This window comes from Pieris brassicae, chromosome 8, assembly GCF_905147105.1.
Source record: "Pieris brassicae chromosome 8, ilPieBrab1.1, whole genome shotgun sequence".
Taxonomy (NCBI): Eukaryota; Metazoa; Arthropoda; class Insecta; order Lepidoptera; family Pieridae; genus Pieris; species Pieris brassicae.
Window position 1 is genome coordinate 7,154,256 of NC_059672.1, and position 25,186 is coordinate 7,179,441.

Here is a 25,186-nt window from a genome sequence, read left to right on the forward strand (position 1 = left end):
ACATTGATCAAAATATTGATGTGTTTTACAACAGTCTACCAACTTACCGTAACCTTGTTTTGCAGGCCCTTAATGTGGTTTAAGTTTTCATTTTGTTTGTTTGTCTATTTCTGTTATTGTTATAGTTATCTCTTAGTTTATTAATAATTTTTAGTTATTATTATAATTTTTTGTTTTGTTTTATTTTGATTTATTTTGTGGTTGTTTGTTTAATTTTCTATTTTCCTTTGATATCTTTCGTAGAAACATAATTGATGTGTATGTGTACGTGTGTTAAATTGGAGAAGTCATATTTTATTGTGTTTTTTCGGCATACACATTGTTTTAGAATGGATATATAAATAAAATAAAAAAAAACCGTTTATATAATAAACCTTTACTTGAAATCCAAATGACGACTTTTATACTGTCAATTCAAAATCTATTCACGAAACGTCGAGTTATGCTAATAATTTAAGAAATTCATATATCAGGGAAAACTTTGCAAGGGCATTGAACTTGTCTCTTGTGCCTTGTAAGACTACAAGCGGTATTCATGAGCGGAATGCCTGGGTAATAGATTGCTGAGATAATTGGTCACAATTGCGAATGTCGATTTGAATACATCTTGACCTCATGAGTGTTTTTGATTGTCTAACGGCCAATACTGTAGCGGCGACGCCCAGCAGACCAGAATGGGTCTATTTGTTAGGTTTTATAAACTAAATCATTATAACACTATGGTATCTAAAGTCGTTCGTCTCTTTCTATCAAATAGTTTTTATACTGTGATGAAAAAGAATTGTTTTTTTTTTATGGTGGTAAGGTTGTATTATTAAAAAATACATGTGTTATTTAAAATTAAATTGTAATGCCCTCAAATGACCATTCATTGTTTTAAATTAATTTTGTAAAAAAAATTAAATTTGTAATTATCAGTAAGAAAATTCGCATTAGTATAGTTCTATAAAATAATGTAATTGGTACAAATTTTTTACTGTCATAGATAAGTGAAATTAAATTTTCATCTTAAGGGATCTAAGTCACGTCTCAGCAGTGAAAGCTGGTATTTGCATGGAATAACTTATATGTTTTACTTAAAATCTACTATATATCTCGTTAAACACGTGCGCATAAATCGTGGTGGAAGTCTACGCATATAAAAGATATAAAACACTTAATAGTGGCAAAGGCTGGTCGTATTTAAGGAATAAGTGCAGAGCCCCTTCATTTAATTTACTAAGAAATGAAACCATTAAGTCCAAGTGTAATCAATAGAAGTCATACATAAGGAAAACATCGTCGTATCAAGGTTATGTCTAAAAAATAACCGAACCTACTGCGGAGAGCAATTTGTCAAAGTTTTAATTGAATGACACTATCGGTTGTATTAATATTAATCTCCGAGGCCACATTGATAATGTTTTGCTTGTAAATGAACTAAAATACCAACTTCGTTACGAGTGCCTGTAGCGAATTTCAAAGTAACTTTATAGCTGATTCGAAATTTGAATGTGTTTCGAAATTTGAATATTTTTCAACAGTCACTTGTAAGTTTATGTGAGCTAAAAGTATCGTTATATTTATTAAAAATAGTTTGATTCGATGAAATATTGAGGCATGTAAATAGTATAGGCATAATTTTGCCTATGAAAATGTTTAATTAATTTATTAGGAGCTAAATGAACTGATAAACGTAATTCTAATCATCAATTCTTTATTTTATACTCTACATACATGCACTGTCACGAACTGACGATGTTTGGAGGCGTGTGTCTGACAAAATAAATAAATCAATGGCACTGTAAGCTTTTTAGGTCTGGACCTCAGATTTCTGTATCTGTTTTATGATCATTTGTTAATCTAATAGGTAAGTAGGTCATCAGCCATTTGTGCCTGACGCACGCCGTCGACTTTTTGGGTCTAAGACAAGCCGGTCTAAGGAGAATATAAACTCATATTGAATACTTAATGAGCAATGTTGGCCTAGTGGATTCAACGTGCGGCTCTCATCCCTGGGGTCGTAGCTTTTATCCCCGGCTGTGCACCAATTAACTTTCTGTCTATGTGCACATTTAACACTCGTACGGCGGAGGAAAACATTGTGAGGAAACCGGCATGCCTTAGACCCAAAAAGTCGACGGTGTCTGTCTGACGCAGAAGGAAATCTGAGGTCCAGACCTAAAAGGTAGTATCGCCATTGTTATATAAATACTACAAATGATTATTATGTTTGTAATATCGCCACGGCTAAACCATCAAATAATTTTTAAAAATACTGTATGACCTACTGGACACCTATAAAGGCTGCGTTGCCGGGCTTTGAGGGAGGAGTTTGCTTTCTTTTAAATACATGGAGTCCGTATCTAATGTCTAGTGTATATATCAGATTTTTTCTATAGATTTATTTCATGAAGCTGGAAATGTCTCAGATATATAAAACATGTTTTTTCACGCCTCGAAATTGTCAAAATATCGTTGGCGTTCATGAAAACATATTTCTGAAAGGTTATTTATACGAAAAGGAAATCATTCTTTCTGATTACTTTTTCAGACGTATTTCACTGTTCTTTATCGTGATTAATTTTCGATTTTATATCTTTGTTCCCATATTGTCTTTATTATTCACATATATCACATTGTAATATATGGGGTATATATGTTCATTGGTATGTCCAGCGTTTTTGAGGAGCTTGGACCTCTGTGATTTGTCTAGGTGCGCCCTGGAATATCGAATCTGCTGTCTGTCATCGTGGAGTGGGAGTAAGTCCCGTCGGCATGGTTCGTATAACCGCTGTGTCCCTCGGTTCTACCTCGGTCGTAGCTTTATATCTTCTTGATTAACCCTTCACAAAGATTTTCTTCTCGAACCTAGTTTTCTAAGATAATATTAATTTGATCACTCACTCAAACTAACTTCGCTATGTCTTGTTAGCTTTATAAAACGGACATACTAAGATAACGTATTTACCGGTGTTTGGCTTAATATTGGACTACAAACGTAGTTAAATATGTGTTGTGATAAATTAATGTTTAGATATTTCAATTTTTTTTTCTGATACAACAGGGGCAAACGGGCTGGTGGTCCATCTGATGTTAAGTGATACCGCCGCCCATGGACACTCTCAATGCCAGAGGGCTCACGAGTTGCCGAAATCTAAAACACTCGGCCTAGGTTAATATTTCTAGAGATGTTTTATGTTACTATATCTCATATATGCCTCTATGGCTCAGGGGTCAGCGCATTGTTCTATTTCATCCACTAAACTTTCGTCGATTTCAGAACATATATATCTGTTTATTGACGGCCTGAGATACTTAATACATACGTATAAAAAGTAAATATAATAATTAGCATGTTATTTCTAACAAAGCCTTCCCACAGTGTGCTAATCGCTAATGTTCTCAAGTTCAATGTGACACGTTAAAAAAATCAAGGTTAATTCAAGATTTATATCAAGTTTTTAATTGAATATTTTTGGCGAATGTGTCTTCTTAGAATCTAAAAGATTATTATGACTATACTCTATATTATGTAGATACCGCGTGAGTACATATGATAACAGATAAATTAATAATTAAAAGTAAATGAAGAAAATATTTTCAATTTTCTGTAGCAAGCTTATGATTTTTGTCATTAATCAACTATTATTTATACTTTTAATAGATATTTACTTACGTTCACGTAAGCTATTATATTTTATGAGCAGTGTTGGCCTAGTGGCTTCGGCATGCGACTCTCATCCCTGAGGTCGTAGGTTCTTTCTATGTGCGCATTTAACATTAGCTCGAACGGTGAAGGAAAACATCGTGAGGAAACCGGCTTGCCTTAGACCCAAAAAGTCGACGGCGTGCGTCAGGCACAGAAGGCTGATCACCTACTTTTGCCTATTACATTAACAAATGATCATGAAACAGATACTGAAATCTGAGGCCCAGACCTAAAAAGTACAACTTTTCAACTCAGATTTATGTATTTGCGCCATTGATTTATTTTATTTATTCACGTTATCTATTAGTGTTATATATATAATATATATATATACGTATATATCTCGTGCTTAATATTTTTTAGAACTTTTTTACCAGAAAACTGTTTTTAAACAATTACTTCTATCAAATTATTTTTTTGTAAATGTTGGGGAATATTTTGATCAAAAATAATAATTGATGAATTATTTTCTTCTCTTTATTACTTTATAAAGAAATAGAAGAAATTCTTTTTCCTCATTATCTGTCAGATTTACAAAAAATTAGGCAAAGAATTCACAAAATTCATGCAAGATATCTCTGATATTTGTTACAAAGGCAACATTCTTTTACTTAACAAACGATTGGACACAAAGAGTCGGCGTCGCTGGGGCAAGGGGAGGAGTGAAATTTTAGAATCCTTTCAGATGCCTTCGTACGTGCTGAAGGCTAAAATACAATTCTCTGTTCACGACAGGTTTAGTACCACCGCAAATACTGTATTAAATGGCTTCTGTCGTTTAGAGATATTTATTTAAGTACATAGTATTTATTTCCAATTTACACATGTGTATAGTAAATTACATTTAATTGTGCGTTGAATGATTTTAATATGTTAAAGTATTATTCAGTTTAAATATTATTTCACGTTAATCTCAATAGAGTTGAGGAAATAATATGTAAAGGATCGATAGACGATCACGAACGATCATTTTGTGATTAAAACATAAATTTGTTTCACACTAAGACACAATATTATCCTACATTTATAAATTTATGTTTACTATATACAACGTCATACGTTTGTAGGCTGTTTTAATCTTAATATTACACAAATTTTCTATTGCAAAAGCTTGGTCATTTATTGGCAACATGTTGTAAATTCTGGACCCTAATACATACGAGATTTCAAGCACCAAGTACCTATATATAAAATGCTTAGTTATACTAACTACAAAGTTATATATTTTTTTAATAAATGCCTAAATGGCTAGCGTAATGCTGTCTCCGGTGGACATTACTCGTACTGTGGTGTCGTGTTTTCAGCTCATGAACTACTCTGACTTGTAAACTACCGTCTCGCCTTTTCATAAGTTCAAAGAATTGATATAATTTACGTGACCCTTTAAGTTTTGTACAATATTTTGTTTTCAACGAATTTACTCTCGACCTCGAACATTATCTGACACTATTTAGAAAATTAAGTCTAACCAGATGTACTAAATATTCTAATTATATAATTTCAGGAAGATAAAATTCTATGCGTAATCTTTTATGATACTTTTTAGTCAGAAAGGTAGTTCCTGAATTAACTCATTCAAACTAAGACACACCTGATAAGGTTACTTTGGTCCGTTTATCAGCACACCTTCGGGACAGCCCGGCTTTATTCCACGTGACAGATGGGTTTCTCACCTTTAAGCCGATCCTTACCAACGCCGATAAGCATTCTCACTTACTAGCCTAGCCATAGTCCATTTACGTGTGAATACGTTATTTTAAATTTCGAAACGTTTTCATTTATTTAATGCTTCGGATATGTACGCTCGTATAGGCGGAGTGTTGCTCATATTTTATTCAAATATCAAACTCCCGTGCGCTAAGCTCTCAGCATAATATTGCTTAAGCATGGACCAATTCACAATATCCTACACCTGAATAATGCCTAGTTTTCCATAAATGCATTTGAATACATTCCTACAATACAGCCAGTTACAGTTTTATAACGCAATATTGAATTTTACAATGCAAAACCATCTCATATTACTTTAGCGCGAAACGTGAAATGAATAAGGGATGCAGTGATGGAATTTTTGACGCAAATTGATACATTTAAGATTGTGAAAATGATTGTGCTGTCCAATATATTTCGCGGTAATCATCTACAAAACCAAATGGCAAATGAAATTAATGTTACCGACAAAGATAAGCACTCGCGGCCGATCTCTCAAAGTTCGTTGCGATTGAAAAAGAAGACAAAAACTGTGGATAATATAAATAACACTGTAGCTAACGGATTGAAGAAAGTGAATAGTGAAAAGTGTATATCGAATAGTGTCGACACTCTCCTCACACATAGGGAGGGAAAGGAGAAAGTGATATGTAGTGCCAAAGGTCTTTTAGAAACTAATTTAGATGATATATTTAATGATGTCCATGATGCATGGAATCAACCAAAGAGTTTGGGAACAAGCGAACCTATATTGAGATTTAACGACAATAGTAGTGTGGATAATCGAGAGTCCTACTTGTCTGAAGAGAGTGAGGATACTTCTGTCAGTGACTGTACAGATATTGATGCACGCGAGCAAAGGAAATGTATGGGAGCACGACGCTTTGGCCATTTGTTAAGGAGGGTCATATCGAGAAATGGTAAGTCTGTATCTTTTCGTCAACTCAGTTTTGTATCGCGAAATATGCTTAATAGGAGTATTAAGAATATCCATACTGCAAAATGAATCATGTGTTCACCCCACATACACACCCTCACTTTCACACCATCACACAGCACAGCCGAATTAGGTATTACATATATTGACTTTTTCCTTTCGTAAATGTTTAAACCTTTTTGTATATGCAGTATTCCATCTATGTTTAGTGTAATTGTGTTTAGTTGTTTATAATTGGTTAGCTCTGGGCTTACGTCTATCTAGTTTCAAGATATTTGTTGTACGAAGTTTGGACATAAGTCAAGGCGACATTTTGACGTGGGATACGGGATTTATTTACGGGTACAGAAATAATCCCTATCATTTGAAAATCACTTAAATAGTTTATAGACTTTCTACACCCGTCCCGGTATAATCAACTTAAACTTCTACGCTCTAACAGAAGTTGTCGTAAAATAATTGAGTAAACAAAAATCAATTTTCAAACTCTTGTAACAACGAATCTAAATCAGTCGATAAACATCTGGTATTAAATTGAAATGGCGTCATTTATTTATTTTCAATTGTCGCAAATTGTTTCCCTCGCCCCGACTGAGATGACCGTCGTAAACTTGTAAAATCGTCGATCCTATCTTGTCCCATTCAATTGGTTTGATTTTGAATTATGGCCTATATTCTCTTTATCTAACATTGTCTTTGGTGTGGTAGGTTTATGTAAAACTTTATATCTGATAAACGCGTTTATTCAATGTGATGAAAGTCTTTAAGTATTTGTTTTTGACGGATATATTTTATTAGTTCCTAGTTACGAAAATTTTATACTTGGTAGAAGAAATGAAAAACAGTTAAGTTCTTGTGTAAAAACACAATTTTTCCTTCTTTTAGCAATGAAATCTTAAAGTTCTTATTATATGATATTATCAAGTTTGTGACGGTTTTGAGAAACAAGGCAATCGTACTAAGAATGAACAAAAATGTTCACAGGTTGCTCCTTGACTTGCTATCAAAGGTTAGTTACAAAAATATTCCAAAATTGTCTGTTTCAAGTTATTAAAATGTTTTATGTTTTACGTGTGTTATACTTGTGTGGGTAAATTTCTTTTTTCGTTTCATTAAATTCCCTAGTAATGGCATATAATGAAATCTCATATCCTGGATATTCAAAATAAGTAAATGTGCACGTTTATCTATGGGCAATCGGATCACTTACCAAGTGGAAACTTAGTTATGGACTTCTCGCTAAACACCTGGGCTACTTTTGAAGGACTTTGTTGCGTTGCTATTTGCTTATTTATATTATTACTACTGACGAAGAAGTTGTTGGGACTTAGAAGCTTTTCTTAATAGTAAGCTGTGTTCATTTTATGAAACCTAGACTTATACAAGAGTTTTCTAGCCCCATAAATAATATTAAGTGTGGAGATTTACGTTTTACGTCGGTTTACGTCTCGTAACGAAGCAATTTGCCGGCTTGTTAATAGTTGAATTTTAATGGATAGTACTCGTGAAAACCAAAGAAAATTTTTTTACGCGTAATCCTCCACTTAATCTAAAGTCGGTACCCAAATCGTTTAATTATTGTCTATATTAATTAACGTTAAAAAAATTGTCTTATATAATATTTCGTAATAACTTGGCACCCAAAAGTTAATATTAACATTTTAATCCCTTCATCAGAACAAATATGAAGAGCAGTACGTATTAATAAAAATAGAACACGACGTACATGATTGGCTTGTAATTTTACATTCAGAGTTTCTACGGGAAAATTCCGTACAATTGATCGAAGATTCAATGGAAAGATCGAGATGAAACTGGAAGATTACATAAGTACAAAAGAAACAGTAGCGCTGATTCAAATTTCCCTGTAATCGTTCGATACGTTTTCTGAATAGTGATTACAGTCTTTGTAAACTGTTTCCTATGCAAGGATTTAAAATTGCTTCGAGAGTACATCTATCAAAAATGTTACAAGGAAATCTTTCAAAGTTAGTGTAACAATAATGTTTACCATTATGGCATCGTATTTGAATGTTATTTTTAAAGATGCATCACTCTGAAACATATTAATTGGATATAGTATATAAGAAAATATCTTCCGTGATAGGGAAGTACAAGTTATAATAATAATAAAGCCCGTTTAATTTCCAATCGTGATAAAAAGATAATGTACAACTTAGAGTTATTAACATTTTATACATTATTTTATTTATCTGGTTATCCTATATATTCTATATATCAGCTACCTTCAGTACCGTTGATCGGAACCTCTTCACGTGTAAAGGCCTCCTCCAGCTTTCTTACTCCATGCGCTTCCTGTAACCGCTTCTATTTCTTCTATCCACCTTTTTTTGGGGCGCCCGCTCCTTCTTCCCCTTGGTCCTTTCCATACAGTTGTCTTTAAAATCCACATTTTATTTGTGTATCTTGCTATATTCCTTGCCCATTGTCACTTCTGTTTTAAGGTATTTTGTAAGGTATTTTGTAAGGAATTTTTTTATATTGTAAGACTTGGTTTTCGTCTTATTTTTACGCTTTTAGTTTTATGTAATTTTATTATTTTTACGTACGCATCTTTCCATTGCTTATTGGCATGCTACTAGTTTGGTTTTTATTTTTGTATTGTAAGTCCATGTTTGGCAACCGTATGTGGGAGTAGGTAAGATACAAATGTCCAAGACTTCTTGATTTTCTTGTGGTGAAGGGATAATTGCCCTTTCAAGATTTCCTTCATGGACCAAAACTTTTTCCAGCTCGTTAATTCAGGTATTTGTAGTTTTTTTACATATTCCAGAGGTTTCCCGTTATGGTATACTGTGTGTTTGTCTGTAACAACCGCGCAATTTGTCATTATTTTAGTTCTATTCTCGTTCATTTAAGGGCCTACTTTTTCGCTTTTTCGCTTTCTTGGTTTAAGTTAATTATCATATTTTCTAGTTCTTGTTTGTAAAGTACAAGTAAATTTGTAAATTCTTTGAAAATTCCTTTACTCATGCCCCGCAAGTTCAGAGACTTAAGTACGACTCCCGTATGCCAAAATCGTATTGGACTTGACCATTGGGGCGAATTTGCAGTTTCTATCGCCTCCGGTACTTACTGACCGAGTCCTATTCGCCTTTCAGATCTGAATTACATTATATTATAGTAAACATACATATATAATCAGCTCTAACAAATTTTCAACACGGTGCACCTAAAAGGTAGTTAATCCGCAATTCTAACTCGTTCAAGCAAAATTACAATCAATATCGATGCAGCTATATTTAACGGTGTTACGTGGCTAGACTGTTAATGGGTTGCACGAAAGTTCTGTTCATCGATACGCTTAGTTGGCCTTGCTTGTACTAGCGATACGGTGTCATATAACTGCTGATAATAAATTAGCGAAAATTGGTAATGGAATGAGTTCATTCAACTTACAGTCAGTATAGGAGTATATCGCCTCTATATGGTCGCTATGGATAGGTACTTGACTAGTCCATGGTATTCTATAAATGTTTAAATGTAATTTATTTCCTGTACTAAGACTTTCTGACCGTTTTTATTATAGGCATGTCTTGGCTATACAGTCAAGTTTTTTTATATATTTCGTGTTCACACAATATCCTAAATATTTATAATATAACTCATATAAATGAAAAATGCAATCAAAAATTCTACCGTACGTTTATTAAGGTAATTGTATATTGTATGGCGATAAGACTATAATATGTGCACAACGTCTAAAGTGCTTTTAAGCGCACTAGAGTCGTTTAAGATCTTCTGTTTAATAATCGTAAAAGTTAAAAACTCGTTAGGCGGCGGACGTTAGAGGCTCGGTATCGACCTGCTTGCGCCAATTTTACCTGTACTTAAACGTAAATATTACAGTCTATGAACGGATAAAGTTTTTAAAGCTTCCAAGTGCCTATATAGTGTTATAATAAAAGCCAGATGCGAAAATACTTTTGAAGCAGGGAGGGATTTGACGCGTTGTCCGCTGGTCGACTCAATCGGCTTTTTGAGGTACCGGGGAGTCTCGCCCGGCGTGGGTTGACCGCAAGCCGGATTCGAAAATTAATATAAAATTGTTAGCAAATGTTAATGGTCGCTTGGTCATACAGATTTCAATATTTCCATACTTTGATTAACAGTGTTATAATGCACAGTTTTTATTTTTAATACGCTCATAACAATTTTGCTCACCGGAAGTTACACCTGCAATCAATTAAATCACAGGTGTTTTATCATATGAATAATTATAATATATGTATGCCTTATGAGGTTAATTATTGACTACGAGCTGTTATAGAACGCTTTTTTCCGATCTGGTTTGACAAACATAGAGCAGAGAAAATGATAGATTTATACATGTATGCTTTAAGTTTTTGTATAAACTGATCTATATAATGCGAAATATATAATTTATTTATTTTGTAACAAATATTCTCAAGACTGAATTCAAAATTCCTCTTTATTGTAAATATATAAAAATAAAAGTCCAATGTTTTAAACGTCCTTTTATCTCAATATACATATATACAATTCTCGTATCACTATGTTTGTTACCATACTCCTCCTAAACGGCTCGACCGATGCTTATGATTTTTTTTATGCATATTCAGTAAGTCTGAGAATCGGCTACTATCTATCTTTCAAAGCCCTAAAAAAATATTTTTTATAAAAAAATTGTTTTTATTTTTTTATGATTCAGCATACAGCCCTTAATTGTCACCCCTCTACGATCAACCCCTATTTTTTATTATAGTAGATAAGTTATTTTTACTGAACTAAAAAAATGTTGCCTGGAAAAAATATACATGGCAAATCGCTTGCCGGGTCAGCTAGTTGTAATAACATTTTTATGTTAGCTTGCACTTATTGTATTTCCTTTAAATTTTCTTAATGAGCAGCGTTGGCCTAGTGAGGTATGACTCTCAATCTTGAGGATCGAACCAGCATCAATGAATACTGTCCAATGGACAGATTTAGGCCCAAAACGTCGACAGCGTGTATCAGGCACAGAAGGTTGATCACCTACTTGCTTATTAGAAAAAACAAATGATCACGAAACAGATACATATTTCATACCTTTCAAGGTATAGGACTCATATCTGTCCTGTTGCTACTGGTCTTTTTTCAATTCTTCGAGACAGTAGTATTTAATTTTAAACACCGCATTACCCAACAAAGGACACTAATTTGTTTTAACTTATAAATAATATTGAAAATGGATAAATTATATACAACCACTACGTAGTTATAATTTCTTCATATGTTGTTAATGTATAGGTCAGTAAATGTAACGATACCATAGTGTTAGGAAAGAAATACGCTCATATTGTGGAGATTAACTTAAATAAGAAGTTTTTGATAACTAACGGGAAACTTTTTGCCGAAACCATTCTCGATTTTGTCGGTACGTGACGGAGGACAACTCAAAGATTGATTCCGTACTATTTTTATTCGTTGTGATAGATCGGGGTTCTTTTAGCAATTTGTGGGTTTCTATGATTTAGCTTCGTCATGAAGAGTTATGTAACTTGGACGGTGTGAATTATTGAGAGGGAATATTTTATGAGATAATATTTTAGTACAAGTATGGTGGAGGGGATCAAGAATATGAAGATTTTGGTTATAAATATAGACAGTTACACAAGAATAATGTGGCTTTTGGAGTTTCCCTTAGATTGGATTGGATTGGGCGTGTGGAGGTGCTTTTACGGTAAAGAGTCTTGCTATCCCTCTCAATAGTAGAGGGCTTTGAATGACGACCTAGCCCCATATATGGCACGGGTCTGCGTAAGCGCATTTTTCACCTTTATAAAAAAAAGCTTTAGTAAAAAACTTTCTAATAGTTGAGAATTTGAACTCGGTGCAGTAAGTTTTGAGTGAGAAAATGCTGTCAATATTGTAATTCGTACGTACAAAACTCTTTCCCCTTAATAACATTGGTTCGATAGCATAAGAACTACAAGATTTCTTTGATTTTTCATTGATAAGTACATTCACAGCCAAATCAATGGACCACAACACAGGCGCGACTGGGCGTGACATCAAAGAAAGCATTAGGCAGTCACGCATCAACGTAAATCAATGTATGTCATCACGAACTACTGTATTGTTACGAAAGTGTGTATACTGCAATGACGGTAGATACACATTTTATTACCCACGAAAATAACTGGTAGATATATTCTGTAACAGTGCCATGTGCCAAAAGTTGTCATATTTCATATGAGATCAGTTTCGTTCGTTTTCAATACTCAAATTAGTCATAAATGTCGTAAAATATCGATATTAACATTGTCATTAGCGGGGTTAGTGGGCGTCATGTAGGTAAGTTGCGGGCTCAAGACAAGAATAATTATAGTACAATATATAATTTAAATTTATTCCTCTTAACACCAAACATGTATCTCCGAACCAAATCGACTTACGGTTCTTCAAGATCGTACCAATTCTTAAAAGACACTGACAAAATCAGGACTGTCCTGCGTCCCTGTACGCACCGTCAAAATGGCCACCCCACTCTAGGCTTGGCTCTGCTCTGATGAATCGCAACAATATTCGTATTTTTATTCGTTAAGTAATGAATCCATTAGTAGAAGAAATCCTAATGATTAAAGAAAGCAACTATAAAAATTAAATAACTAAATTGTCCGATAATCATAGATTTTACTAACATGATATATATTGATCGTTGTTTGCATATAAATCATATAATAATTAACGAAACATTAATTCTCGAAACGACCACTACGTGTTTGATCCCTTTTAAAGGACCGTACACTGTCTTCTTACAGTCATCTGTAAAGGGAGATACTATACTAACGGACACGATATACATAATGGCGATACTATATACATTAGTGACGTGCCAGAAGGTGCAGGCTTTCACTACCAGCAAAAGCTAAATTTTAAAGTAACGACAAGATATGAAGTACAGAAATAAGAAAGCAAAAAAGTTATTGATGAATAGCAAAATAAGTGGCTATGGGCGGGTCACATCGCTCGCGTGACCAAAGGCAGATGGAGAGGATAACAAGGTGGAAAAGGCCACCAGGAAAACGAGAGGTCGGCCTAGCACGGTGGGCTGATGAGCTTAAAGAACTTGGTGGGAATGATTGGAGGCCAAATATTCAAGATAGAAAGAGATAGAGCGAGTTGAAGGTGACGAAGACGTCCTTCGAAAAAAATATTACTGTATGTAATTTAGTCTTTGTAGACGCACATATTTCAATTAATTAAGCATATTCTCCTTCTAGCGACACCAATGATACAGGAATGTCGTTGTTTTACAACCAACTCCAACACGCTATTGATCAAAGCAACAAAATTTTTTATTCTGATGAGAGACTTTAACGCATCAAAAAATTAAGAACGCATTATATGTCATTATTGTGTAACAGAGCGAGATGGAGCCAAGTGGAGGAGGCCTATTTTCAATAAGAGGTCCTTGAAAAAAAATGTATATATATATTTTATATGTGTGTATATTTTGTAAACTTTTCAAGGAATAAATGATGCTTCATTAATATGTAATTTAAAGTGTGTTTACTTTGTAAAGATGGATGAATGTTTCAATGAGAAAATGGAGCTTAATTATTATTGTTTCTTAATACATTCTTCTACATAATGGTCGGCTTAGATGACCTGTTTTTTTATACATTATATTAGAATTCACCCAAAATAAGATATGCAGCGATCTTACCAGTTGAACTGCGTCGAATGGATCTTTAATTATAATTAATTTCCAGTGATTGTCTTGAGCTAACCAATTGGGCTTTTAATCAAAAGCCTCAATTGCATTGCAAAGGGGTATTGTTAGAGCCAATAGCCTTTCGGGTTATTAGAGTATGAATAAGACATAGGTTGGAATTATTTCGAGGTAGCTTCCAATGTATACCTCGATTAAACTAGAAGGTTTATGTTTTATATATTTGTGTAGGGCCTGCTTGATTTGCTGCCAATATAGCGTAAATGAGGATGAAAATGACGATGAGGGAGGTGAATGTGGAAAAACGAGATGTAGGGAAATAGTATTTATATATTCATAATGTATATCGCATGCAAAGATTTAAAAAAATAATTGTATGGGTATCGCAATACAGTGTGGTTGCCAGCGTTAAAAGTACACTGCCACAGGGACCAAACTATTAAATTTTCTTTTTATTAATTTTCACTTATTTTTATTATTACTGTGTATGTTAAGAAAATTGTATATTTGATTTTTATGATTACTAATAAACTTTATTGGTTAAGTATATATTTTTAACTATACAAATCAACTTTTTGATATTTCCTTAATTCGGAAGGTCACAAAAGCTTCAAAAATACATTTTTATTGTCTGTTATTATTTGTGCAGAGCTGTCTATAAGTATGTATACCTCTATGAACTCACTTGCCAGTGGGGCTACCACATAAGCGCCACAGATTTCTGTATATGTTTCGTCATCTTAATAGACAAGTAGGTGATCAGTCTTATGTAAAGTAGTCTTTGAATTTGATTAATAAACCTTTCGAAAGTTTATGCCAAAAGTTCTAATACAATTATTTGAATTGTTAATCACTCAAACCGACATATATACAGATTAATCCCGATTTCTGAGTCCTTTTAACAATGGGCCTAATTTCCATGTCCCAAGATAGCCTTTCAAATCGTTTCAATAGCTGGCAATCTCGAGAGTGCCTGTCCAGTGTCGCCATATAACGGATGTTTTTCCAAATTTCTTTGTATAATAATAATTTAAATTCAGCGGTAAGGTAGAAAAATAGTGGATCTGTTTTAATCATAAAAAAATCGTAGGTTTAGAAATTCAATAGTTATACACGGAAAAATTTACTTGGAAATTACTAATACGAATTATGAAATCTAGATTATGATCTATAATGAGGCATGTTAATAGAATTAAGGTTAATTAATTTGATTAATGAGAAACATTGATCTGACGTGTTCAGCATGTTTTAGCTGTAATTAAGACTATATAAACAAAACTTGACGACCTGTTTCCTGCGACTTCGTCTATGTGAAATTGAGAAAAATCTGCACCGTATCATTTTAAGTAATGCTTCGGTCGGAGTTATTAAATTGATAAAATAGTTACAGTCACTAATTGTTTGTGGAATTAATCTTGAAAATCCATGTTTTTCACATGGCCTGTTAAATGTCGCCTCTTCCCATGTCGGAATACCAACAAAACTATTTATGTTTATATACGCGCCAGATAGATTTTGTTATCATAAAGCATTTTTAGTTAATTATACCAATTCTAAATCAATAATAACACTTAGACAGGACAACGTCTGTCGGGTCCGATAGTTTAGTGAAAATTCTCTAATTTCGCTTTGCTATAATTTCCATATCAGGAGTGGTTTATTTTGGTCGTACGCTTAAATTAATTCTATTTCGAGTATTATACTGGAAATCGGCAAACAGATATAGTTTTTTTTTTTAATTTGAAAGGAACTTGTCCGAAATAGAGGCTATTTTTTTTTATAATTACACATACCCACTAAAATAGGTGTCCATGGCGATATTTACCATTTTTGGGCGTCCCATAGGCTCCTTTGCCTCCTTTGGCTCCTTGCTTTGCACAATTTAGGAATTCAAGGTAATAAGGAAACAATCTTGCTAATAATATGTTACGTAAACTTTAAATCCCGACACAATAGTTGTATTAACAGATGATAATTGAAATTTATTTTACGCTTCAAAGACATAACATAGTTCGACAATTAGCTATAGAATTATGTGGATCCCTTTCATTCTATAATGATTCAACGCTTGCTAATTCGTTGTGGACAGTGAAAATTAAATTTAAAAAATTTAATAATTATTATTTTATAATTAAAATAATTTCCTACTGAAAGCTATATAAACATGTTGTTACTACTTACATGTAAGAAATATCAAATTATAAGTTACAATTATAGAAACCTCCTTCACATGTTCTTTTCGACACAAGCCACTGAAAGCCAGAATGGGAAGAAGTGTCTCCCATTTGTGGTACCCCTTTGCATCGTTTGCCTTTGGTCCTTTCCATGATTGACTCGTTTGTCCATACTCGGTATTGCTTATTGGAGGGGGGACTCACACAAAGGATATGTAACAGTGTTTCATGTATGTTTCACAATGCTATGTTTTACTTAGAAACATAACAGCGATATTGTCAGCCTATATTGTACACAAATGTATACCTTTTAAACTGAATTACTTATATCGATTAAATTCCTTGAATATTTTACTCTAAGCCGAAAAAATATGTTTTCATTCAACTGTCGATCAATTTTGTACTAAGTACTATTCTATATTTCTTATTGCTGGGAGCATTTTTTTAAATCGCATTTTATAATCGTTGCTAACCGAAAACTTGCCAAGATCATCATTATCAGAGATTAAGATACCTCTTTGTGTGAAATAAATATATAAAATCCTGACTGTCAATAATTTTATGGCGGTTTTATGTAGAGTATATAAAGATCTGTACGAAAATCCGAGAAATACTTACATCATTAATGTATAAAATTCCTATTTACTATTTTAACACTTATCGCGTTAATCCTATCTTATAAAGAAATGTTTTTTGCGTTTAATGTAATGTACTCCTTTGTCTCTTTTTGTCACAGAGTAAACACAATTTGACAGAAAGAGTACTCTAGTTAAAAGAGTGTAATGAATAATCTTAAAAAAAAAACAAGGGTGCGACAACCATTTTATAGGTCTTGGCCTCAGATTTCTTTCGTGATCATTGGTCAATCTAATAGGTAAGATCAGCCTCCCGTGCCAGACACACGCCGTCGAGTTTTTTGGTCTGAGGCAAGCCGGTTTCCTTACGATAATTTCATCACCTTTCGAGCGAAAGTTAAAGAAAGAAAGAAAGTCCATGGGTGTATAGCCGGGGATCGAATAGACGAGTTCAAGGATGAGAGTCGCTGAAACCACTGGGCCAACACTGCTCATCTAATCTAGTTAGCTGCTAATCTAGTTTCTTTATAAATAGCGGGGAAGTTTTAATAAAATAAGTATTTCTCTTATTTACAAAAACAATTGGACGATTTGGTAGTTATTTATTGACCAATACATTGCTGGCTTAACAGTGCACTCGATTCCATAAGTAATACGCTAATAACATTAGTGTAACTTATGTTGCTGTCACATTTATATTAATTTTTGTTTTTGTAAGGTTATAAGTTATTTATTGTCCTTATTAAGTAGATAATTTAATTGGATAGAGAATCTCTTGGGAGATATCACTTAGTAGAGATAAGGCTGGCTGCACCTTGTTTTAATTTTTTAGGTTTTCTGTTAATGATATTATCATTTTATTGTGCAAAAAGATAATAAATAAAATTGTTCAGCCATTTGTGGACGTACCATTCAGTTATCCAGAGCGGCAGTGGACCTGTATTCAATTGAAACAGCAAGTACTATTGCATAGGTTGTAATATTAATTTTCTCGCATTTGTAATATCGCATAATAGCAGGGCTCCATATCAACAAAGGCATTGAAACGGTATCACTCGATATATAATGGCTGACTTTCCCCATTGTTTTTTGCTGGAGCAGAACAACAGCGTCACCGTGTCTGATCGTTTACTGACTTACTTTAATTGCAATAAACGCTAATTACAATTATAGAAAGTTATTTTATTTTAAATAATACATAATATGTATGTACTCCAACTGAGTAGAACTTTTCGCAATATCACAATTGTACAAAATGTATAATAATCAATTATAACTATATATTAATCTTGTCTTAAAGGTAGTAAAAAATTATAAACACATACAATTTGTAAATGTCTCTAAATAACGTAATGTTTTAATCTGTCATTTTTTACCTTAGCATTTGACGTCTACACGCTGTCAGCTATCATAGTTCTAATGGCGGCGCATGGAGAATTGTCATTTGTCAATATTAGTTTCTTTTTTCAAACATACCAACTTGATATCCAGACCAAAAAGGTGTAATTAGTGTAAGTAACTCGCAATCTGTCAATTGTATTTAAATGTGTTTATCTGTTTTCAGGTAAGTACCGATATGAAAAAGATTCTAAATGGAATTCAGGTATTTCATTATTTATATAGTTTCCTGTACATATGTATATTTTATTTATTTAAAAATAGAATAGGTTGGTTTAGTATGTATGCTGGTTGTTTCCAAACAAGTGGTAGTTGCTTCTACCTTTAACCTGGAAGAAGGATAGTGCTGTTCTTCCTCCAACCTAGGAGGGACCTCTTGTCTAGCCATAGTCACCTGTGTGCCTTGAAAACCCCTGTGGCTTTATATTCTTAGGTTTTTTAGGGTATGACATCGTACTGAAGATAGCAATTAGTACATACAGAAAACACGCTCCACATTGTCGGAAAAATTCTATAAATCCTCGGTGAAAGATAAACTTTCTGAAATCGGGTTTAGCTGGCAACTTTGAGCGCATTACGTTGAACTAGGAGGTTGCATTTTTCACCGACAATACGGCCATTTACAAGGCGATTGTCAGACCTTTCATACTTTGTACATTTATCACAGTTCTAAAGAAAAATAAGGAATAATTTCGACTTTGGTTCACGAGTTTTAAAATTTTTCGAAAACAAAGGTATATTCCACGGTATAGCCATTAGAAGTTATATAAGTGTAATGCCCGGATTCCAAGGTACACGATTGTGTTTTAATAGGTATTCAATAGATTGGCTCACTATTTTTTTAGATAGACTTTCGTCCTTCCATTGCGGATAGGAAATATACAAAAACATCACTACTATGACTAAACTAAAGTAGTAGTCGAAATAAAATAAACATTGTTTATTAAGTATCGGACCGGTAGCCAAAGAGTTCGTCTGTTTGATAATAGATGGCTCTTAAATATATAATTTGAGAGTTGTAACCAGTAGTGTTATAAATCAACATATGACAGCGATTCAATATTCAAAATTCAATATCTCACCTATGAATTATGATTGTTCAATCATTTTTTCCACACGTTGCGGTGCCGCCCCTTTTTAGTCTATTTATTTATATTATGTACGCTATCATTAATTATACCTAATGCATTCTTATTCAATTCTAAGTTGATAAAACTATTTTTGTTTAACGTTCTTAATTTTTTTATAGAACAGGGTGTAAACGGGCAGGAGGCTCACCCGATGTTAAGTGATACTGCCGCCAATTGACACTGTCAATGCTAGACGGCTGGCGAGTGTGTTGTCGGCCTTTTAAGAATTGGTACTCATTTCTTGAAGGACCCTAAGTCGAATTGGTTGGGAAATACTTAAGTGGGCAGCTAGTTCCCAATAGTGTTGGTACAGCGGTTACAGTTCTTAACGTGATAAACGTTTACACTTTACAGTCTATTACAGGATACAAATATTATTATTAAATTTCAAGTAATTCCATTCCATTTTATTTAAAATTCGCAAGTTTAATCCAGTCCAATTACACCTGGCGAATTTTATCCTAAAATCCCTTTCTAATTAAAATTAATTCCTTTATCGAGCTTTTAGCACACGGTTTCATTGAAGTAAAGGCTGCAGGCGGTGGAAATTCGGCAAAAGGCAAAATGCGATTAAAATTTCATTATAGGGAAACTGTGGAGCGGCTTTATAAGACATTTAAAGACATGTTATTATATGGTACAATATCCCAAGTATCGGTAACGGAAGTATTTTAATGATGTGACTTTAATTAAAATTTGTGGCCCGTAAACTACTATTTGGTAAACTATATTAGTCCAAAATTAGTGGAGGCCCAGTCAAGGCCTAAAACTGTTTAAACGACTTTTATCTAAACTATGTCAATTTGTAATGACTGCGTTTCGCAATCCTTCTTAATTCAAATATTAGTTCCTTACATATGAAATTGGCGTTTTGTATGGGAGGAAGAAAAAGTCGAATATTTTTAAATATAATATATTTAATTAATCAAAGTCTGAACCATTGTTTTCTATGCACTTCTCAAATCTCAAAAGGAGTTCATTCATCCCTTTACTAAAGTTTACTACAGTCGGTCGGGAATCAATAAAATCTGTGAAGGCGATTTGGACTGCCCCATCAGAGTTAAATTGCCTTGCAAGAAGTTGTCCAAATTTCAAAAAAAGTGGTAATCTGTTGGAGCAAGGTCCGGGGAATACGGAGGATGTCTTAGACATTCTAATTGAAGCTCTTCTAATTTGGTAGCCGTCTGTTCTGCAGTGTGTGGTCTAGCGTTGTCGTGAAGTAGCAGTGGCGTGAAGCGATTGACCAGCCTAGGTTGTTTAGCCGCTAGCTTTTCCATCATGGTTTGCAATTGCTGACGATAGACATCAGCCGTAATAGTCTGGCCAGATTTGAGAAAACTGCAATGAACAATACCGGCACTAGTCCACCAAACGCTTACAAGTAACTTTTTTGGGGTTAATTTTCGCTTGGGGCAGGATTTGGCTGGCTGGCCAGGATACAACTATTGCGCTGAGCGCTTCCGATTATCGTAAAGAATCCATTTTTCATCACAGGTAATGATTCGTTTTAAAATACCTTCATTATTGTGCCGGTTCAGCAAGGTTAACGCAGCAGTCGACGCGCGTTTGCCGGTTTGCTTCAGTCAATTCGTGAGGTACCCACCTTTCAAGCTTTTTAATCTTCCCAATTTGCTTCAAGTGAATTAAAACAGTTTTATCACTAACACCGCAGCCTGCAGCTAACTCGGACGTGGTTTGCAATGGATCGGCTTCCACAATAGCCTTCAATACTTCATTATCAACTTGGGTCTCAGGCCGTCCACGGGGCTTGTTCTGCAGGTCGAAATTTCCAGAACGAAAACGTTGGAACCTAAAACGAACTGTGTTTTATTTTGCAACATGACCGCCATACACATCATTCACCCTTCGAGTCGTTTCCGCAGCACTAATGCCACGGTGGAACTCGTAGTCGTAAATAATGCGATACTTTAAGTTTTCCATTTTGTAAAATGAGTGACGCAAACAGAAAAACACAGAAGAAAAAAACAAATGAATGACGGTCATCGAAGCACAAATACATGAGTAAATAGCTGTACAAATTTGAATTTGAAATTCCTAACCAAGGAGGAGAACATCGTGATTAAAGTGGCCAGTACGAAATACGCCAATTTCATATGTAAGGACCTAATATTAGTGGAACAACCGTTTGATAAGATCGTTATAATCGTTAGTGCTCCTAGCCTAGCCTCTTGTGGGACTTAGCCTGCTCAAGTATATTTCGCTATCGTCTATTTCGTGCTTCCTTCGTCCAACTTCTAACCCCTATTGTTTCGAGATCCGATCGAGATTGACAACTCCATCCCACCAACGCAGCATCGGTCTACCGGGTTTTCTCTAGCCATCAGGTTGTGAGTTCAATAAGGAACTTGGGGTTCTGTGATCCGCCATTGGATGCACATGTCCCAACCACTTGAGCCTGTTGCATTTCACGAATTACACGATGTTGGTGTCGTATACGAATATGCCAAAAACCATCGCAAACAGGGTCAAAGATTCTCCGAATAATCTTCCGCTTGGAGCAAGCTCGTCTTTCTTGCTAACGGCACAGGTTTCAAAACTGCTGAACTATGACCGCGGTCGCAGCAGACTTTTACAGTGCTTGTACTGTTGCAACGAATCAAATATTTTCTATAGATTGGGACATTCCATAAAAATATGGTAACGGAGAGATTCTGGGTGGTACAAGATTGACTATGCAGCAAGAAAATTGTCTAAGAAATAGACGTAGAAACCAATCGATGTTAGTTATTTCGACTATGGATATTTGCGTGTTGTTCCAACGAGAATGTGGTGCGTGCTCCTATTTCACCATTGCTCCTGCTGCTTGAGGACAAATCTTTGCTTTTGTTTATTTTATTATGATTCATTACTTAAGATATCATGTGGAACATGGTGTAATGATTGCAGCTTCTTACAAATATTTTGTAAAACAAAAATCGATTAAGAATAGTGGCGGAGAGTTTAGAGCCAGTGCCTCTTCCGTTTTACGATCCCTTGATTTGAGAACTGGCAGTAAATGTTAAATTATATCATTTAGCATTTAATATGTATTCTTATTCTTATAAATTTATTGACGTTCATAAGTGTACATTGGTACAAGGAGCAGTGTTGGCCTAGTGGCTTCAGCGTGCGACTCTCATCCCTGAGGTCGTAGGTTCGTTCCCCGGCTGTGCACCAATGGATTTTTGTTCTATGTGCGCATTAGCTCGAACCGTGAAGGAAAACATCGTGAGGAAACTGGCTTGCCTTAGACCCAAAACTTCGACTGTGTCAGGCACAGAAGGCCGATCACTTAATTCCCTACTCGATTAACAAATGATCATGAAACAAAAATCTGAGGCCTAGACCTATAAAGGTTGTAGCGCCATTGATTTATTTTATAAGTGTACATTGTGTTACGTAAATGAATAAATGATTTTGACTGACTTTTCTATTGAAAGTTAGCTGCATAATATTTCTCATTGAGATATAAAGTAAAACTCGACATAAATGTGTCGGAGATTCAACAATAACATTGTTCTATGGCAGCATATTCAGAAGTTCTCGCTTGTTGTACCCTCATTACACGCTGTCGTACATTTAAACACGAAATTACCGAAAATATGAAAGCATGCCTTTGTGGATATAAGCTTTTATTAAACGTTGTGTTTGATTAACCAGCAGTATGTATTGTGGTCTTTATATAAGTTTACATAAAGAACTTACTGTCGCAGCCTTTTTATCCCGTGTTGGGTTGAAGGTATAAGGCCATGGCTACGCTGTCCAAGTGCCGGTGACATATATCTATTAATTTCAATATGTGTTTATAACTTTCTGTAGCGTTACTTGCGAGACCTAAGCTCTGCTAGTATTATTATAACCACTGGTATTACTCTTGCCTTGGCCTGAAAAGGTCTGTTTATATAATATTTTTTTGTTATAAATGCTTGCTTTGGTTTTGGTCCATTTCTGGGTCTTGTACAATCTCGATTTCTTCAACGATAGTCATACGTACGTAGTATACAGCTGCAATTTGATCGCATTACGTCAGAGTATATGCACGCTTAAGCACTAGGTTAACAATCAACAATTCTCTTGCTCCCATTTTGCTCCCATTGCAGAGAGATTTGGAACTCTTCCTTTCGCGAATCCTTTCTCTGCAGTTAGGCTATGGAATTTACTTCCTGTCCCTATCTGATTAGCTCCTTCTCTGTCTCACTTTAAATCTCAATGGTACAAGAATTGTATTCCTAACTTTCGTACTTACGTGTCCTTTTTATTGTCTCTGACATATGTTTTAACTATTTTGTTTTGTTCCATTATTTATGTCTAAGTACATATGTAGTTTTCATATGTAGCACTTCTTGCGCTCACGTTATTTTTATATCTCTCTCAGCGGTTGGTTGCCTGGAAGATCGTTTGATAGCGATAGGCCCTGTTGACCCCTTCTATTTAATTATTTAATTGTACTGTATTCATAATAAAATTAATTATATTTTTAAAATTCAGTACATTTAACTTCTTAGCGTACACAGCGCGACACGAAATTAGGTCAGTATTGAACAAAACTTGTTCAATAGGAACTATCGAATGCGGAATGTATCAAAGCGAACGCCCCGATATGAATGTTCGATGATTGCTTTTTGAAATTGTGTTTTTTCAAAGGGCCTACACTCGACGAAATTGTTAAAAAAGTGCACTTGTGTTGTACCGTTTTATTCTGTTATAGTCGGGAACTATTTCCGGTATTTTAATCGTAACCGGACTTTCCATCCTCAAATTATACGAATTTAACTACAATTCGAACTGTCGCTCTTGAACGAAAGCTGTCAAAACCATCATATGGTTTCTATTCGATAACTCAATGTAAACTCAAAATAAACGTGTGTGTTGCTTGATGAAATTTCATTTTTCTGAATGTTCATGATGATAATCGTCTAAGGCGTAGAACTCTTCGTTGTGAATGAAGACGAATTATATAGGGCCTGTTAATCCCTGTCACTATATTTCTTATATTTTATTCACGTTACTATTTTAATTGTGAAGTTGCGTGAATACATTTTGACTTTACGTACATAGACACCTACGTCCCTATTGATAAAGCCTTATAATATATATAAAGATAATTTTGGGTCACATAGCAAGCGTTACTAATCTTCCATATTGTAAATCTAAATATTTTGACAATATACAAACCCAAAACAGATTACATAAACGAGATATATGAAACAGAAAACATAAGTGTTTTATAGTCATAAAGAAAACAAAATAAAGAAAACTTAAATTTAACATTAAACAAACGATAATGACTACTTAATATTTCAAAGAAAACTAAACTGCCTTATCGATATATATATATTTACTTATTAGTTTTTATTTTTAGGGGACAAGGGTAGGGGAGTGATATGACAGGTTTAAGATACACATATATAATTATATCATCTTATTATGTGTCTCCTAAATATGATATCTTACAATTTGTCTATGTTTGTATATGATTACTCTTTTGGCTTCTGTTCTCCTGGTCATGATATAAATTTAATTTAACTATGGGTTTCCAATATAGTGAACTGTTTATTTCGTAATACATACGCATGATAAAAATTAGTAGTTTAATGAACGTCCAATATCCATAAAACGACACCATACCTACCATTTTGAATCTAGTGAAAAGTTCAACAGTATAATACTCAAAATAGATGTTATAGTATATATGGTTTCAGCACCCTACAATTACGTTTCAAGATGTACGAAAAAGTCTTGCCTTGACCTCAAATACAGCATTTCGCATGCAGAAATACGAAATACATTTCATAAAACACATTGTCGCTTTGGAAAATGATTTAAATATGGTAAAATTACGTGGCGGAGATATATTTTTCGCTCGCGTTTC

At 34.2% G+C, this 25,186-nt stretch overlaps 1 protein-coding gene across 4 annotated transcripts in view; it reads left to right on the forward strand.

Annotated features, from left to right (window-relative positions):
- LOC123712851 (atypical protein kinase C) overlaps window positions 1–25,186 on the forward strand; it is a 174,883-nt gene that overhangs the window by 26,428 nt on the left and 123,269 nt on the right. Inside the window, exon 2 of one of the 4 annotated variants that reach the window (XM_045666174.1) lies at window positions 5,722–6,321. The exons of 2 other annotated variants lie outside the window; for them this stretch is intronic. In XM_045666174.1, coding sequence (XP_045522130.1) covers window positions 5,754–6,321 — 568 coding nt within the window. In that variant the 5' untranslated portion in view covers window positions 5,722–5,753. The remainder of the gene's footprint in view (window positions 1–5,721; window positions 6,322–25,186) is intronic. One more of the 4 variants, XM_045666173.1, reaches the window with a different exon arrangement.